At 35.6% G+C, this 19974-nt stretch overlaps 1 protein-coding gene across 3 annotated transcripts in view; it reads right to left on the bottom strand.

Moving 5' to 3' along the window:
- Positions 1–19974, bottom strand: part of Orc6 (Origin recognition complex subunit 6) — a 103405-nt gene that overhangs the window by 75476 nt on the left and 7955 nt on the right. For all 3 annotated transcript variants that reach the window (XR_013877190.1, XR_013877191.1, XM_080152229.1), the window contains exons 2-7: positions 18959–19007; positions 18099–18202; positions 17546–17620; positions 15813–15929; positions 15302–15410; positions 14520–14605 (exon numbers count right to left, since the gene is read on the bottom strand). Coding sequence is in view for 1 of the 3 variants with exons in the window: in XM_080152229.1 (XP_080008355.1) it covers positions 14520–14605; positions 15302–15410; positions 15813–15929; positions 17546–17620; positions 18099–18202; positions 18959–19007 (540 nt within the window). In the remaining 2 variants the exon portion in view is untranslated. The remainder of the gene's footprint in view (positions 1–14519; positions 14606–15301; positions 15411–15812; positions 15930–17545; positions 17621–18098; positions 18203–18958; positions 19008–19974) is intronic.

The raw sequence follows: 19974 nt of genomic DNA, 5'->3' as shown, positions 1-19974 counted from the left end.
CTGTAAATATATTTACGTATATCCTATATCCATTGCGCTCCCTATGGAAAAATTATCATTGTTAATTTATAAGTAGAAGGCAGCAGGGTCTTATAGAGATAAGACTATGAACACTAAATTAATTTACACCCCCAATCATAATAAACAAAATTGCCCCATTAGTAGAATTAAGTCAATATGGTGGAAAAATTGAACATTGCTAAGTCAATTAAAGAAACTTTACCTACTTAATAACCATAAGTTTATAAGTAACGAATAAAAGAAAATGTTTATAAAACTTTGGATACCAGAGGTGGATTCTTAAAAAAAAAAATTTCATGAAAAATTCCAGGGTTCGGAAGCCGCGCCTCAGCCGCGCATAAGCCTCAGTTTTAAACCTGGTTGTGAGCAGAAATAAAAATTTCAGAAAGAAGGATTGTCTGCTAAAGAGCAGTTTTATACATCCAGCTGAATTTTATAGTGATAAAATGAAGATTTCACTGAGGCTTACACGCGGCTTACGCGCGGCTTCCGAACCCTGAAAAATTCACTAAAATCACATTAAAAATCTACAAAAATTAAACAAAATCATAGAAGGGTTATTAACATAAGATTTTATTTTTTTGTAGATTTTTTAGGTGATTTTGGAGGATTTTTCGCGAAAACAATTTTGTCCCACTAAGCGATTAGTGGGGCAAATTTTTTTAAAGAATCCACCTACTGTAGTTCGCATCTCCATCGGTGATGGTCACACACAAATCAGTGTCCACGTAAATTTTTTCTCTTCCCCATTACCCCTCAGCGTACTGAACTTACCGACTCACCCCTTTCTCTGGCCCCCCAAGGGAGAAAGGAGAGTCAATTGTGCTAGGAAAAAAGAGTACAATACTAGAGCAACTCCAAGCTCGCCCAACTTCCAAACTCCTACATCCAATAAAAATCAAGATACAATCACGTGACAATTATCGGTGACATCTCATTGGTCCAAGCCACAACCAATCGAGTACAGTGGTTTAATCATGTGACATTTCCCTACCAGTGATTGGACGCCAATTAATGGACAGAAACAGCAGACTAGCCATTTCCACGTGAACACTTAGAACACAATAATAAACAATAGTGATACTATACACGCGATAAATTATTAGTTATTTCTCGCCGATTATTAATTATAAATAACTGTTTTTTTTAACCGATATAAATCACCAAACTATCATTAAAGACGTATATTTCAACAATTAGTGATAGAATAACTGATAGTCGTGTATAAGTTGAAGTTATTCAAAAATATTTTCTTTTTTTCTGATTGCCTAATTTTTAATTTCAGAGAAATATCATAGCATCGGAAATGGCTAGCAACGAGAATTGTGATAATATTAAAGACATTGTTTTCAAGTTTGCTAACCCAACGAACAATTCCATAAGCGCCACGGCACTAGTGAACATTCTCACTAAGGTGCTTAAAGGCGAGGATGGCATTGACGTCAAAGACCAGCTGGAGAGGCTCGAGGGCATCGAAAAGAACCTGGAAGACATAAAGAGGAGAGGCAACGACAACTTCGATAAGATCCAAAACATCCAGGAGAGCATTGTTAGCCTGAGGAAATCCATCCAGGACACGGATACGGCAATCCAGACAAGAATGGATGAAATGGTCATCCACTATGATCATAGAGTGGACAAGCTAGAAAAACTATCAATGTTCCAAATCCTGCAGCTCAACAACCGTGAAAGGAGAGACCGCTCCTTCTCTCTAAAGGTCCACAACTTCATTGATTACTCTATAGCCGGTCAACCCCAACTCAAGCATATCTTCGACACGATTCTGAAGCCAAGCATGGAGGATGCCTTCAAGAAAGGTGAACTGGAGGAGGTCCCGACGTCATGGCACCAAGCAATCGAATACGGACATTCGTTAAATAGCAAGGATGCCTCAGCTCCACAGAACTATATCATTAGAATGCATTCCCGATTTTATTTAAATGCCATACTGAGATTTAAGGGTCCACATGTGAAGGATCTTAACGAACGCAACAAGAAGGCCAGTAAATCCTATGCTGAAGCGGTCCAAGCAGGCAAATTCTATCCTTGCCGCGTAGGTAATGATGTGACGTCATTAGACAAGGAGGTTTTATCATGGCTGTGTCGACACCCTGAAGTTAACAGAGCTTACCTGAGAGGTCAACGCCTAGTCTTCAGCCTAATCAACAAGCCCCAGGCATTTTACACAGTTCAGAATCCCTACGGAAGAACCTTAAAGGAACTTATCAGCCCGGTCATAGATGAGAAGCATTGGATTCGCTCAAAGAACAAACAGAGCCCCTTCGCCCAGCCTGCGTTTGTCAAGGGCACCCCCAACGAAGGCCACTTCATGGACATGAAAAACCCTACGAAGATAGACCCTCTCCTAATCGACGATGAGGAGAACATGGCAACCATGGACGAAGGGTCAGACAGCGCTGCAGATCAGGTGTCCAACAAGCGCAAGCACAGCTACCTTACACCCCTGAAACTATTTAACAACAGCAGTCGTCGTGTGAGCCCAGCTAATAAACAAATCAAATTCAACACGCCCATTCACAATCGATTTGAGATTCTTTCACCAGAAATCGAGCTAGAGGCGCAGGACTCAATCATTCGCGAGCCAACAAGGTTCCAGCTCGAGACAGAGGCAGCTAAGGAGGATGCAATTAAGGACAAAAGAGAGATTTCTGACTGGACGTCGAAGAAGAAGCGTGCCAACGAAATCGCGCTAGCACTGATAGCCAACCAAGTTCAGGATCTAGTTAATCCACCAACAGAATCAGATAAGGACCAAGGCGCACCATCAACTAGACCTGAAGCCAGAAGCACATCTCGGAACTCATCCAAAAATACATCCAGGGATGTATCCAGGAACTCTAGAGCTGCATCCAGCGAGGAGGACCAACCACAACACAGCCAACAGCCACAGGATCAGAGGAAGTCCACTCACAACAGAGCCAGCAGACAATAACTTGTAAAGTGCTAAGCAACCACCTGCGGTTAGCAAGCAGGCAGGCAGGATTAACAATACTGCCACATACAGTAGTATTATTTTAAGTGACACATGCAGCACCATACCCACATTGCAAGAATCTAAACTATACCATCTGCGGCAGTCTTCTTGCATTAAGTTGCAGCGGCAGACTAACCACCTGCGGTAAATCACCAGCAGAGTGCTTTAAGGACCACCTGCGGCCTTATGACCTTTATGCCACCTGCGGCATAATCATGCACACTATGCCACCTGCGGCAGCCGAAACCACCTGCGGTTCAAATCCAGCAGGATGCTTCATGAACTTTGGGCCACCTGCGGCAGACAACCACCACCTGCGGTACAGTACTTGCAGGTTAACTTAATTTACTAATTATTGCAACAATCGCAAGTTAATTTGTACTTTTGAACTATTGGCCACTTGCGGCAGTAAATACCACTTGCGGTTCAGCAAATTAAAAATATTCGCAAGTTAACATTTGTTTTTTGAACTATTGGCCACTTGCGGCAGTAAATACCACTTGCGGTTCAGTAAGTTAATATTATTCGCAAGTTAGTATTCGTTACCTTTAAACTATGGGCCACTTGCGGCAATAAAAACCACTTGCGGTTCAGCAAGTTAATATTATTCGTTAAAATTCACATGAACTTTTGGCCACCTGCGGCAGAAAATACCACTTGCGGTTGAGGACCGCAGGATAATAATAGTTTTAATAGTTTTTATCATTGTAAGTAATATTAGGCCACCTGCGGCATCAGTTTTAGTAACCGCAAGTATCACCCTAATTTTGTTCACCAACTGTAATTGCAAGTTAAAATAAATGTAATTATCAAAATAAATGTGTTAATTACTCATTTTCTTGTTTTTCTTTTATATTATTAATTACAAAAGCTTCGTTCTTTTCTTTTTTACTTTATAAATTTAAACAAACCGAATACAAGCAAGAATTATCTTTTCAATGAACTATTCTTTTCAAGGGTGAACAAATATTTATTTATCGCAAATTCTTATAATATAATTGTAATATGGTATCTAGTACACATAATTTATTATAATAAATACCGCAAATCAAATTAAATTAAACCTATTCAACAAGTAAAATTAAATGGAAATACACAATAAGCAACATAAATCTTTTCTTTTATTTCTTCTTTGAATATTAAGTTTATTGCTTTACTTTGAATATTACTCTAGAAATGATATATTTCTTCATTTTTATTTTTTATTTTTACTTTCTCACTTTTTCTTAACATGTATACTTAATGTTCTAAGTGCTCGTAATGATTTATTCATATATTCTCTTTATAATTTTCTTCTCGTATTACAATTCTTTTTTTTTTATTTTTCATGTCTCTAGTATGTAAGTATTGTTTTATATAACCTTATCAGTGAACTCTACATGATACTCTAAAAGTTAAACTTATATTAATCTTCCAAATTTTTCTTGGACTTTTAAATGATATCTTTTTTCCACTTAATTTAATATTAAAATAGGGGTCGGTATTACAGTACCAGCTGGGGGGGGGGGGGGGGATTGAATCACTACGCGTGAGCTGATTATGAGACCCACCTCAGGGTGGTTGGGAATGGGAGCGTTTAGGGGGGGGGCACAAGGGAACCGTGGTGGATTATGGGACTATAACTTAACAAAATTTATGCTTGATCTATGGTTGATTAGTTTGCTATTATTAGGTACATTTTCTAAAATAACTAATGGATGATAACTTAGATAATGACGATATAGCTATGCTTAGGGAACAAGTAAGGATCGCAAACATGGATATAAATATTAACGTAAACGAATCTAATAATATTCATCAACTTATCGATAGAGATATTACAAATCTCAATAACGACTTAAGACTTAACTTAAAATGCCAAGTATTATATGGAACCAATTACGCTGAACTAGTAGATGACTTTAACTTACCACCATGCAATTACTATAGCGAAGAATCGATTAAGGACTTTCTTAATTCAACTAATATTCATTATCTTTCTGCTTACTCTATCAACGTGCAGTCTATTTTAAGTAAGTTTAACGAAATAACACTTTTCTTAGATAGCATGAATGACGGCAAATCTAAAGTTGACATATTGAGCCTTCAAGAAATTTGGCACTCCTTTGACTTAACATTTAACGGCTATCAATATTTCAAGAACAATAGAAGTACGGGTCAAGGGGGCGGGGTTGGTTTCTTAATTAGGAAGGGCATCTCAGTTGTACAGATAAATGACAGCATGTATTTTAAGGACAGACTATATGAATGCTTAACATTAAAAATAACGGTAAATAATCAAAATTTTATTCTCCTAAATGTCTATCACCCCCCGAACACCCCCGGAATGACTAGAAGCGCAGCAACTAGCGAATTTATTTTAAGATTCGAAGCTCATATCGAATCACTGGATAGACATAATTCACCAGTATTAATCTTTTCAGACTTTAACATAAATTTTTTCAAATTAAACCAACCAAATTCGGAAGCATTAGATCTATTTAATATATTAATTGCCAACGCTTACATCCCAACTATTAATAAAGCAACAAGAATAACAGACAACTCTTACTCTTTGATTGATAACATAACATGCAAAGACATAATTGGATCAATAGACTTGTGTGGTATTATTCCATCAAATATTTCTGATCATTACATGCTAGTCAACTTAATCAAACTTAATGCAAATCCTAAGAATAAAGATAAACCCCCACCAATATATAAAAGGTCTTTTTGTAACGAGAATCTAGAGAAATTTAGGACAACACTAGCAGTTACGGACTGGAGACACGTTATGGCAGAGAAAGAAGACGTTGACAGAGCCTATTCCATATTTATTGATAAATTCTTAACAATATTAGACCAGAATATACCAAAAAGACTGATTAAGTTTAATGACAGAACTACTCCTATAAATCAACACATGACTAAGGACCTAATGTTGAGCAGACTAAAAAAGAGGCAACTATATCTAGCCAGACGGAACTCACCCCAGGACGCAGAGAACTACAGGATTTTTCGTAACAACTTTAATAAGGCAAATAGGAAAGCAAAAAAACTACATTACAGAGAGAGAATTGAAGACTCCAGAGGAAACTCGAAAAAACTTTGGGACGTTTTAAAAGATACAATGGGCACAAGTAAGAAGGACACACGGATAGAATATATTGAGGTCAACAATAAAAAAATCTTAGATGACATAGAAATTGCAAATAATTTTAATGAATATTTAGCTAATATTGGCACTAACTTAACACCTCTTTTGCCCAAAATACATAGCAAAAACTTTCAAGATTACCTCCCCCCACCAGCCGAAGACACTTTTTTCATTAGACCAGTAACTGAGAGGTCCTTGCTTGAAATTTTGGGCAAAATGAAGCATAAAAAGTCATCTGATGACAATGATATAAGTTTATTTCTAGTCAACTTTGTAAGAATAACAATAGTTAGGCCACTTCTACATATAATTAATCTTAGTTTTAAATCAGGCAAAATGCCTGATAAGCAAAAGATCACGCGCACCATCCTCATCCATAAAAGCGGACCATTTTATCTATTAGATAACTATAGAGGAGTATCTCTAATAAATAGTTTTTCAAAAATTCAGGAAAAGTGTCTTTACATTCAACTAATGGACTTTTTAAATCAAAAACAATACTTCAATAAATTACAATATGGCTTCAGACCAAAAAGGTCTACCTATCATGCAGTATTACACCTGATAAACAAAATAACACAATGCCTCGCATCTGGCAGACTAGCAATGGTAGTCCTGTTGGATGTGAGGAAGTGTTTTGATATGTTGGATCGCAACTTATTATTGAAAAAACTTGAAAACTTAGGAATTAGAGGCCACAGCCTGGATTGGTTCGAGAGTTACTTTTCGAATAGGAGGCAGAGGGTTTTCTACAAAGGGATTAATTCATCAAATTTAAAGGACATAGATTGGGGGGTACTACAAGGTTCGATTTTAGGGGTTTTGTTGTTTTTGATTTATGTAAATGACATTGATGCCTGTTCTGATATTCTTTTAAGCTACCTTTTTGCTGATGACAACTGCGCCTATTTGGAAAGTGACACTTTAACCAATCTTATTAACTTAGCCAATATTGAATTACCCAAACTATTAGACTGGTACAACAGTAATAAACTTTTGTTACATCCAGGTAAGACTAAGGTCTTAATCTTTGGATTAGCCAGGAACGACAGATTTTTAACAGACACTGACCTAGGACTTTTAAATGAATTTCCGGTTTATTTTGACATGAATGACGAAGGACAGAATTTACCTGAAAAGATAACAAAGTTAACCTTAACACCAAATGACAAAGAGAAATCCTGCAGACATTTAGGAGTATTAATAGATAACAAGTTGTCCTTTAAATATCACTTTGAAAACCTTCGTAACAGAATCAGTAAAATTATATTCTCCATGAAAATGATGAAAAATCTTTTGCATAAACGTCATTTACTTTTAATATATAATTCATATCTCAAAAGTATTCTTGAATATTGTGCGCCTATTTTTTCTGGGGTACCGGAAACTTACTTAAGGCCAATAACCATCCTCCAGAAAAAAGCCATAAGAATTATTTGCAATGTAAGTAACAGAACTCATACTAGAGACTTATTTATCGAACTGAAACTCCTTACTTACAAAAAATTACTGCTATATAACTCAGCACGTTTTATGTACATGTATAAAAGAAATGCAGTTCCAGCTACATTCGAAAATACCTGGCAGTTGAACAGGGAGGTAAGGGATAGGGACTTAAGGAATAACGAAGATTATTACATACCCTTCACAGGGAAAAATTATCTTAAAGCCCTCCCATTGTACAAGTTCCCAACAATTTGGAACAATTTACCCACCCACATTAAAAACATAGACGATAAAAACGAATTCAATCGGAAGTTATTTTCTTATCTATTAAATCTAAACTAAATTCGGAATGTCTTTCTTTATTAACCAAACTATATATGGGAATTGCACTATTTCATATTTTTACACTCTTCTTTTCTTATAATTTTTATACCAAAATCTTTTTTCTCTTCTTACACACGCTTTTATTATTTCATTTCATGAAGTCAATTTACGCAATTAGAATAACAGCATTGACAAACAAACATTCAATTACTTCATATCTCAACAAATAGTTTTTAATAAAATTCTTTTATGTTCATCTTCTCATAATTTCCATTAATCTTCTATATATTCTCTATTCTCGCAATTCACGCATAATAAAAGAGTTATACATTATCAAACAGATATCCAACTACTTTATTACTTTATATCTCATCAAATAGTTTCTTATTTACAAAATTTTCTTAGTATTTACCAATTTTTACTTAAAGGTTTGTCATCGAATAGAAGTTTACTAATTTTAAATTGTATATAAATAAACGGACAAACAGCCATCCAATTACTTTAAACTTAAACAAAATAGTTATTCTATTCCTCTCATAAATTTTCTTTGATTCCAACGTCAATGTCAACAACTTTAATTAGATTAGAACTTAACGCAACTAAACAAACATCGTATCTACTTTTAACTATCATAAATGAAAAACAATTGATATGTACGATATCACTGTTATATTTTGCAAGTTATTAAACATAGTAAATGTATTAAGGAATGCAAAACTAGATAATAACTACATATATAAACTGTAGGCTGGGTGACAGATCGGTGTTAACCGGGACTAGGCAGCTAGGTCAGGCAGCTAAGTCAGCTATGATAAACACAGCCGTTTAGGACCAATCGAACTCATCGTCCGAACTAAAGGTGGGCTCTTCTGCACAGACGGGCTCGGCGGCGGCATCGGAGCCGATGTTACCGTCGTCCTCAGGGCCACCCTCTTCTTCCTCGCCAGAATCTTCGGGAAGGACGTCACTGAGATCACCAGCTGCCAAACCGGGCTCATCGCTGAGCTCGACGGTCTCATCTAGCTCTAAGACCGCATCTGATACTTGCAAGGAAGTCCAGACGTCTTCAGCGTATTCGTTGGTCCGGGCTTCCATTGAGTTCAGAGCCTCCATATTTGCAGAATGTGACCGGTTTGTGACCGGTAACGTCTCAAAGATCTGTCCGACTAGCGCAGCGCCGGCTTGTACGAGGCTTAATGAGTGGTCATTTGCCGACTCTTGAAGCCCGGCTCTATAAGAGAGCCTAATAGCCTCGTCGAACCGGGCCCGCAAAAATCTGGTCTGATTATACCATATGGAAATCAGCTCACGGTCGATCGTGGGTATATCAACGATCGGCGGAATACTGTCGACGGAACTGTCGGCGGAAGGCCCTGGCTGATTGATTGCGGCGGATGCTATGCAATCAAGCATCAAATCCGGTATACAGGGCGGTAGGGTTGGATCTACCGGCTGATGCTCACTGTCCTCACTATCGGACATTTCCTTTTCTTTTTAACGATCGATTTGAAACACGTGTTGATGAGTATTATTAATAACGATGACCTCTTAGGAGTAAGAAAGTCGGAAGGCAATTAAACTGAAATTTTGTAAGAGTAACCCCCTCCCCAATATTATTGGTAATTTCACCCTCTCCCCTCTCCTTCTCTTAACTGATTCATACATCTCTCTTTTCTTTAAAATTCAACCCTTTCCCCCATTACATTATCTAAAAATGATATTCTCTTAATTCATAGTCATTTCCTGGAATTGCGCAATTGTGCCAGTACAATTAGGTATTTATGTAACTCCGTCAACACCTCCCCTCCCTTTCTTCTCTCTTTCTTATCATCTTTCGTTACTCCCCTTCTCTTACATTACATTCTCCCCCCTCACTCACTTACTAACTTGTCGCCTTCCAAACACTTGTTTGCATTTCAATAATTACCCTTTTTCCAAAGAACGCCCACTACCCCCTTATTTGTGCTACACCTTATACTAGCCATACTAAAGTGTGTTGCTATGCAAAACTTTATTACGGATTTAGGAAATATTTTTTCTCTTACATTTTTTACTAAACTTACAAATTTTTTCTAGATTAACTTAAATTTCTCTCTAATAGTTTTGAAGCAGTTTCTTACATATATGTTACCAGCCCATTTTTGAATAGATTATTCATCCCTATAGCATATTAAAGCATATTATTATCGTCGTCTTTCTTTCTTTCTAACATCATAAATCGAACAAACTTTTAACTATTATTTTCATTTTCCAATATTACTCTCTCTGATTATTTATTTATCTAAGATAACGTAAACACAACCATTAGATCAAACATAATATAATATAATATAATATAACATAATAAACAATATATTTCAAGCAAATTTGGTAACTTCTCATAATCGCACCCATTAATCCACCACAACCCAAGTGCGCCTGGCCCTGCGCGCTACCACACCCAACCACTGGAACTCGTGTTATCCTTTGATGCTTGGATCAGATACAAAATGTACTGTTTCAGGATAAGGACGATAACCGAGGGGACTAACGCATACGGTATGTCGGCCAATCCGGCCACAATCGCAAATGTGATTGGGGAAGCTTCTTATTATAGGCTTTCCTATGACATTATCTGTAGGGAAGGTTATTGTACAGCATAATGATTGAACTGTTCACTAATTTAATTTCACATGTTATGTCATAGTATTGTAAATCGGATGGGTCAACGGCATCAAGTCTTCGGCCAATCCGAATAGTCAGTGGACTATTTTCTCTATGCAATATTGTACTATTAACTTCCTGAAATAAATTATTATATTATTATTATTACCTCAGTTTAATTTAAAGTCCAATGTCCCAACCATCCCTAGTAGAAGGAATAAGTTATTAATTTGTGAATTATTGGCTGTCACCATCATATAATCATATAAAGGATTCTCTGAAAACTTTTCATATCAGGATGAACTTACTAGGGTGGGCAATCCGAATCCGAAATCCGCCCAATTTTTGAATCCATAGTCCGTTTTTTTTATAGCGGATTTGAATTCTTAATTGTTAGCAGTGGCGTGCGAAGCACTTTGTCTAGGGGGGGGCATTTTGAAGATTTTGTAAAATTTTGCCCCCCCCCCTAAATCAAAGTGCCCCGGGGGGGCACTTTGCTTTAGGGGGGGGCATTTTGATTATATATACTAATTTTAAATAAGGGCGTTTTAAGTGGTGGGATTATTTGATTATGGGCCTCCTAGTCCTTATCCCTTCTTCCCCATCCCTATTTCCCATTTATATCCCCCATCTCTTCCCCCCCCCATCTCTTCCCCCCCCCCCATCTCTTCTCCCCCATCCCTTCTCCCCACCCTGCAATGACCGAAGGGAAGGGAGCTAGAAAGAAAAAATAGTACAGAAGATAAATTAACCTCCCCCCCCCCCCTCCACCACAAAACATTTTTTAATGGGTGGAAGGGGATGTTATAAAATCTCAGCAAGAAGGATGAATAACCCCATTAAAAAAAATTGGGGGGGGGGGGGAGATAAAAACACTCATTTTGGAAATAATTTACCAAAAATTAACCTAATTTGAGAAAATGATATTAAATATTTCTTTATTGTTTGACAACAAGAAATTAAGAATGACAACATCTTTAAGTAGCCAAGCACAAAAAAATCATTAATAAGAATACAGACAAGCAGATTTAAAGAGCATCTGTTGAAATAAATATATATTTTAGGTAGAAAAAGTCACAAATCCTTTTTCCTGTATGTTGTGTGATGACAGTCAAAGTAAATTACATACTGGATGCTCGAAACAGCAAGAAATTTTATTTTTTTTAATATTATAATCCACAAAAAAATCTATTGTACCATAAAAACCAAAGATATAATGAACTGTGTAAAAAATTTAAAAAAATTACTTGTCCTTTAATTGTGATAAAAACCAGAAACCATTTGGAAGGGCGCAAAGCGCAAATTTTTTTCTTCAAATATGCAGGGAGGGAGGGGTTTTTGGGCTATTTATTACACTAGTCCCCAATATTTCATAGCAAAACCATTTGGAAGGGCGCGAAGCGCAAATTTTTTTCTTCAAATATGCAGGGAGGGAGGGGTTTTTGGGCTATTTATTACACTAGTCCCCAATATTTCATAGCAGAAACCATTTGGAAGGGCGCGAAGCGTAAATTTTTTTCTTCAAATATGCAGGGAGGGAGGGGTTTTTAGGCTATTTATTACACTAGTCCCCAATATTTCATAGCATAAACCATTTGGAAGGGCGCGAAGCGCAAATTTTTTTCTTCAAATATGCAGGGGGGGAGGGGTTTTTGGGCTATTTATTACACTAGTCCCCAATATTTCATAGCAGAAACCATTTGGAAGGGCGCAAAGCGCAAATTTTTTTCTTCAAATATGCAGGGAGGGAGGGGTTTTTGGGCTATTTATTACACTAGTCCCCAATATTTCATGGCAGAAACCATTTGGAAGGGCGCGAAGCGCAAATTTTTTTCTTCAAATATGCAGGGAGGGAGGGGTTTTTGGGCTATTTATTACACTAGTCCCCAATATTTCATAGCAGAAACCATTTGGAAGGGAGTGAAGCGCAAATTTTTTTCTTCAAATATGCAGGGAGGGAGGGGTTTTTGGGCTATTTATTACACTAGTCCCCAATATTTCATATAAAATTTTCTTATTCGTTGGCTCAACAACTTTGGGGACTTTAATGGAATTTTGATTGGTTGGTTAATTAAGTCGAGTTTCCATACATTTCATCCACTAATTGTAATCTATATAAGGTAATTTTGTGTATCATCATTGGGGATGTACATAATTTCTTTGGTAAAAAGTTTATATTATACAAAATAAAATACTTCCTATAACCTGGTTTGTTATGTTCAGTGAAAAAAGATTATAACCTAATTTCTACACTAATTAAAAAATTTGTTAAGGTTAAATGAATAGTAACTGTCTGTTTTTTTTTGGAGTATTTCTTGATCTTTTTTTTTGGAAATTGGGATAGTTTTGCTTATTGTAGGGTAGGGGGCAAAAAGGGGCATTTTTGTTGACCAGGGGGGGGCAAAATGGGGCATTTTTTAACATTTAGGGGGGGGGGGGCGGTTGCTGGGGGGGGGGGGGGCAGGGGGGGGGCGTTTTGGTCGCTAGGGGGGGGCGAATGCCCCAAATGCCCCCTTCGGTTCGCACGCCACTGATTGTTAGGCTAAAATTAGCGTCTTGAGTTTTTTCTTTTAACCCCCCTCTTTGAAGGCAAAGATCTACAACCCCCCCCCCCCCCCCCCCTCCACATCTCTTCCCACATACACCACCAAGTGGAGAGATCAGAAAATATAAAAAAACGCAGCTTTAGATTCTTCCCAGTACCCGGTATAATTAAATTCCTTTTTTTATTTAAAAAAAGCCTTTTTATAATATTATCAGAATCCGGAATCCGTCACACAAAAAAAGAATCCGGAATCCGCGAAGAATCCTTTTTATTTGTTGACGGACTTTTGTAAGAATCCGAATCCGGTCCAAAAATTAGACGGATTGCCAACTCTTGTACGTATTAAAAGTAGCATATCCCACCCTCACACATTAAAAAATAGAATATCAATTGCCACAGTGGCTGATAGTTTGAACGATCGATTTTCACTTTTTAGTGAAGCCTCCCAAAGAAATCGTCATTATAAAGAAATTATCCCCCCTCCAAAAGCAAAGTTTTGGATTATGTAGAGAAAACCTACGAAGTAGCGGGTTCGTCGTATTTTCACAGAAGCTTTTATCCTATTTCCTGCCCTTGCGGGGCAAGCATTAACATTTACCTAACCTAACCTAGAATAAAATAACCAAAATCTACGACGAAACCCGTTACTTTGTTTTTTTTCCATTATCCATAGTTTTAATACAATTAAAGGTGGTGTTTTACATATCCCCCCCCCCCCCTTCCCATATTATTCATAGTAGCCGTTTGTTTTGAAACAAGCAATTAAGATAGAAAAAACTTCAATGTGTAATTATAATTCTATTCATACTAAAAAATAACTATATGAGGTAATTAGTAAGTTTATATGTAATATATAAACATTCCTTAATTAGTTTCTTTTTTAACACCAAGTACATTTTTAGATTTTTTTGTTTTACACCACTCTCATTATTATCAAAATACCCTATTATAAAAAGTTTTTTTTTGTCTTCAGTTTAAAATCTCAATAACAAAAGTGAAATGTTGAGAAGATGCTAATTTAATTAGTCATATGAATCTTCACAAGAAATATCAGGACACCTATCTGACCACCAACCAAGAAATTACGTTTATCCTATGAGGCGAAGTTGTATTTTGAATCGAAGAGCAGCTTTGCTTCTAAAATAAAGGGGAATAGTCCCATTCGTAACATCGCCCCATATGGGGCGATTCGTCGTATTTTTAAAATGGCTTTTTATAGGTTATTTAGGTTAGGTTATATTGGGTTAGGTGATTGCCCCACAGGGTTAGGTAATTGGCCCCGCAGAGTTATAGCCCCCCGCAGGGGCTAGAAATATGAGAAAAGCTACTGTGAAAAATACGAAGAATCGCCCCATAAGGTGCGATGTTACAAAAGGGACTATACCCAAATAAAGTTATTAATTTACCTGAAGTATTTTTAAAGGTAATCTTCCAGAGCTTGATACTGATGAGGTCAGGTCACTCAAGATTTTACCCATTTCTTCACTTTTACCTATATAATACAAGAACTATGTAATCTTATTAGGAGATATCATATTTAAAATTGATAATTAAGGGACTGTGTATTTGTAAGATTATTACTTTTTAATATACTAGCGGTTATATCCCCTAGAGGCATATGGGGCATTTGAGGAGAAGGGGGGAGATGAATTTGATAACCCAAAATAATACTTATAAACCTTCCCAGAACTGGTGAGAAGCTACCCTATAAAGGAGAACCATAAAGGTTCAGCGGTTAGAGAGAATAGAGATCCTTCGATACAAACAGACAAACAGATAGACATCCTGTTACTTTTGGGTCATATTCTTAACTCTTCCTCCGTCCCCTTGATTCTTTCTACATATTATTGTAGGGAGTTTATTATTCCTTCATTCCCTATGGTTGTAATACACCCACAATCCCAAAAACACCTATAAGCAACACACCAAGAACACCATTCCATTGTACTCTTTGCATTATTTACCTGTAACATATTTCTTTGTACTCTTTGCATTATTTACCTGTAACATATTTCTTTGTACTCTTTGTATTTTTTTACCTGTGACGTAATTCTTTGTACTCTTTGCATTATTTACCTGGAACATAATTCTTTGTATTCTTTTAATTATTTACCTGTAACTACTTCTTTGTACTCTTTGCATTTATTTACCTGAAAGCTAATTACTTTGTACTCTTTGCATTATTTACCTGTAACATCTTTCTTTGTACTCTTTGCAAGTTCCACAAGTTTAGTGGTGTCAACTTTATGCTTGTTATGCTTGGCAACTGCTAGTATTGCAGAACAAATGTAGACAGCCTAAAACATAATTTCACTTTGAATATTTGACAAAATAAATAAGGTTTAATCTGCATAGCATTAACAAAAATGGATTTGTTCTTACTTGGATCTAACACCAAATTATCTTGTACTCGAGTAAAGTGAAACTTGTAGCTGGCTAAAATAACGAACTCCCCTATCCACTCCCTCCCCCCTACTGGATGAACGAACTGAATAAAAAATGAGGCCAAAATAAGCAACCTAAATTGACGATAAATTTTCCCCTTTCGTAATACCTACGTAAATTCTATATCCAAATCTATTGATACAAAATAACTAATTAAGTCTTAATAAAGTGTTATAAAATTTTTTTTTTCTGTTCCTTGAATTTCATGTTTATTTGATAAGCAAATAATTCCAAACTAAAGATTGTAATTTCACCTTTTCAAAGTCAATATCTGGATTTTGATTGGTGACAAACTGTTTCTTATAAGCTTCTAGTACGTCTCTGGCCTGTCCTAACAGGTTTGGTGGGATACCAAGCTGTACACCAATCTCCTGTTTAACAATTGTAATTATTTTCAAAGGCAACTATGCACGAACGAGAGCAAGTGATACTAAGCACCTTCCAGCAGTGATACTAAATATTTTTTGTGTGAATATACTAGGAATGTGTTTAATATCGTTATATCGATTTAAAAAGTTTAGGTTCGCCATGGTTTTGTACATTTTGTGACTAAATATCCTCAAATGTTTTGTTGAGTTCAAACTGCTATGACATTAAAATAAACTTTTTTGATGAAATATGTTAATTTAGAAAAAGGGATGTTAACTTGTAACATAGTAAACAGTTTTTTTTATTTGTGTACTTTCGTAATTTACAGCATTTGATTATGTTTTGGCGTGTTATTTTATTTGAACCGTTAAACTCAACAAAACATTTGATGATATTTGATAAAAAAAATGCTTAATATTTCAAAGTTTTATTCATAGAAAACCATGATGAAATCTAATTTTTTTAGTCGATATAACGATATTAAACATAACCCTAGTATATTCACCAAAAGCATTTAGAATCATTGTTGGAAGGTGCTTAGAATAACTTGCTTTTGTTCGTGCATGTCCCCTTTTAAAATTTGTCCACATATTTAATAAATAGGATAGGTACCAGGGATGTATATTCTGCACAAGATTCGTTTTTCCCCCGGCTGAAAAAAATATTTAATTTTTTCCTATCCCTTTTTTCTATCTGTAGATGAGAGGACAAGTAGCTTATTGCTGATTTTTCAAATATTTCTCCATATCTTTGGTGTTTTTAGTAGGTACAATTTTTTTCTTTCCCCCCCCCCCCCTCTTAGCCAAGGATCTCATGCAGATTACCCCTGTAGGGTGCTAAATTTTTTCAAAATTAACTGAGTGATGAAATGACATTTAGTTTATTTTAAAATCAAATTTGTACAGTAAAGAAGTTTTTCTAATGTGCATTTTTTTTTGTAATAGAATCTAGTCCACATACAAAAGAATTCATCACTATAATGAATTTAGTTGCAACCTTTTTATTTATTATTTTTGAGGGGGGAGGGGATGGGTAAACAACCCTCTTAACCCCGGGCCCTTGGCCGTGTCTTTCAGTTGAATTTTAAAAAAAACATGTTTTTTAAAAAATTCTCCTGGAAAAATTCAAAACAAAATGATAAATCAGAAAAAAATCAAAAATGAAAAAAGATGAATGATGGAAAATATTAAATATGATATTTTTGCAGATATTTATTTTCAATTCTAAGCTAACAAATATTTTACATCAGTCTTTTCCATTTAATTATATTTTAATTTTTCTAGTTTTTAATGTTTTTCTGAATTTTATTCAGAATTATATTAATTCATGAATTTTATATAGCTCGATAACAACAATAATGATTTAGATCTATCATTCTGCCTTTCTGAAGCAGCTATAATGATGTCTATAAGAAAGCTAAATTAAGTCTCTATACAGAAAAAAATAATATCCAGCTTCTCCTTTTAATTACCTAAAACTGTTATATTCTCTAATCTTTTCATTATGTATAAATTAAACTAATTTTCGCATAAAGCAACGTCTTTTATTCATTCTATTCTTAAAGAAAACAGTTTTGAAAGACTCCTAATCAAAACAAAAGTTGATTTTAAAACTTTACCTGCATCGTCATAGATTCAGCAATACCAAGCCTTTTCTGAACATTCTTCAGGTTGTTATAGTACACTTGTTTAGACTGAAATTATTAATATTAAGATTTATCCATCTATCAAACTTTCTGGGTAATAATTATGAGTCTAAATAAACTTTCATCTTATTAATTTTGTTAAACAGCATATCCCCCCCCACCTTCTAGTAGGGTCAATTTTGCAGAAAGTACACCACGTACTGTTAATATATCAATCCTTTCTAGTTACTAGATTCAAATAGGTAACTACTTAATTTAGTGCTTGTCTATAAATAGGTATAGGTAGTCAATAAAATATCCTAATTATGGTTGAGTCTGATACTTTTTTGGCCGAATACCGGATACCCGGCTAATTTCTAATGCCGGATATCGAGTATCCGGCTGAATATCTGGGCAACGCCGGATGTCCTGCAAATTACTGTTATACGGCTGGATAACCGGATAGTTTCTATATCCGGCATCCGGCCGGAAATTGAAAATGGCCGGATATTCGGCCCAACCCTTAACTTTATTTTCTCCATTATACCTTAGCGCCAGCCATTTTTTGATACAATTTGATATCCACATTATATCCTTTCTTTTCAGCCACCAGATTCAAACATAACACTGCTTCCATAGTCGCGTTCATACCTTAAACAAACGAATGTAGAATGTACGTCGTTATTATGTCAAGGGAAAAATAATCGCCAATTTAACTCGTTAATTGGTCAGTACGCTCATCCAGTCGGAAGGGATGGGTAGGGGTAAAGGGAGTGGAAGGGGTTGATCGTTATTCTAGCCCGCAGCAAGTTTCTCTTTATGATGTATGTTCCAAGTAATAATAGGTATATTCATTATTAAACATCAACATAAAATCAGATGAAAGCATAAAGAAAATGGGTGAACATAAACTTATTGCAATGGATATAGAATACCTACGTGGTTTTATTGACAGGGGAAAATTTGTGGCCAATTTAGATTGATACATTGGTCCTCATTTATTTGTCCAGTAGAAGGGAACGGGGTAAAGGGAGTGGATGTTGGTTAACGTTATTTTAGCAAGCTGCTAGTATCATTTTATTAGTGCAACATCCAAGTAATAATATATCGATTCTTATTACTTATGTTTTTGGCATATTCTATGACTTTTTGACTTTGATAACGCATTTGATTAATAGGAGAGATAAGTGAATTTTTATATACTTTGTCAAGTAAGCATTAAATGTTTTCAGTACACATAAAAATACAATAAAAAAACAGTCATTTTCAAACTTTTGTGAAAAGAATTTAAAAAGATAATTTTCATAAAGATGGTAAGAACCGCCATCAACTTAGAAAATAGAGCGTGATATCAACTTCGCTTTTGATAATTCTTTTATGCTTGTTTTAAACAATGACATTTCTTACCTAGGCCAGTGTTCATGGCTTTCAGTTCATTATACAGGTCTTTTCCTTCCTAGATAAAAAAAAAGTATGACAAGGTGATTTATAAAATCAAGGAATGACTATATTACACCTGAAAGCGAAGCTTTTCTATAATTATGGTCGGTCCGTCCGTCCGTAACGGATAGCTTTTTCCGTTCATTTAGGCACGTTAGAATTGTCCTATTGACTTAAAATTTTGCATGGTGATCCCTGTAGTAGTTAGGTACAATTTAGAAAGCGTAGCAACTCTATAATCAAATTTTTTATATGATCCAGTTATCCGATTGATCTGATTTTTGGTATACTGATTCCTGGGACAAGAAAGTACAATATTAAAAGCAAAGCAACTCTATAATCAAGTTCTAAAAATGTAAGTATGTCCTTAAACATATTTTGCATCCAGCATTTTTTCAACAAATTTACTTACAATTTTGCTTCGAGTGTTATACATTTATATTCTGATTATTCAGTTCTGACACCATACAAGTGTTAATGCCCTTATGTCCTACCGTTTCAGAGCTTCGCTTTTATGGATGTTGTCATCCTTGTTATCCAATTATTTAAAGTAGTAAGGTTTTTTGTTTGTTTGTTAAAATCTCACCGATTGAGTTCTACATTTTAGGAAAGCTTCAATTAAGTACCAGGATAGTTTAGACATTTTGTTTATTAATTCAAGTTATGGGGGGCCGGGGGGGGGAGGGGTTCAACTAGGGCTGGGCCAAATATCTGGCCAACGTTCGGTATCCGGCAAATTACCGAATATCCGGATAGGAAATAAGCCGGCTACTTCTAGTTCGCAAATATAAGAAAACCAAGGACAATTATATTCATAAGTAACGCTACAGAATCAAGAAACAACATTATAATGAAAAAAGGATAGGGTTGTAATGTCAAAAAATAAATAAATATTTAAACAACTTTTTATAGTAAAAATCCATCAATAACGTATTGATTACCTAACGTACGGACAATGGACATGTAAAACAAATAGAGTAGCT

The sequence above is a fragment of the Acartia tonsa genome, chromosome 3 (assembly GCF_053477335.1).
Source record: "Acartia tonsa isolate MP-2025a chromosome 3, ASM5347733v1, whole genome shotgun sequence".
Taxonomy (NCBI): Eukaryota; Metazoa; Arthropoda; class Copepoda; order Calanoida; family Acartiidae; genus Acartia; species Acartia tonsa.
Note: the sequence above shows the minus strand (reverse complement) of the source record. Positions and strands in the feature narration are given on the sequence as shown.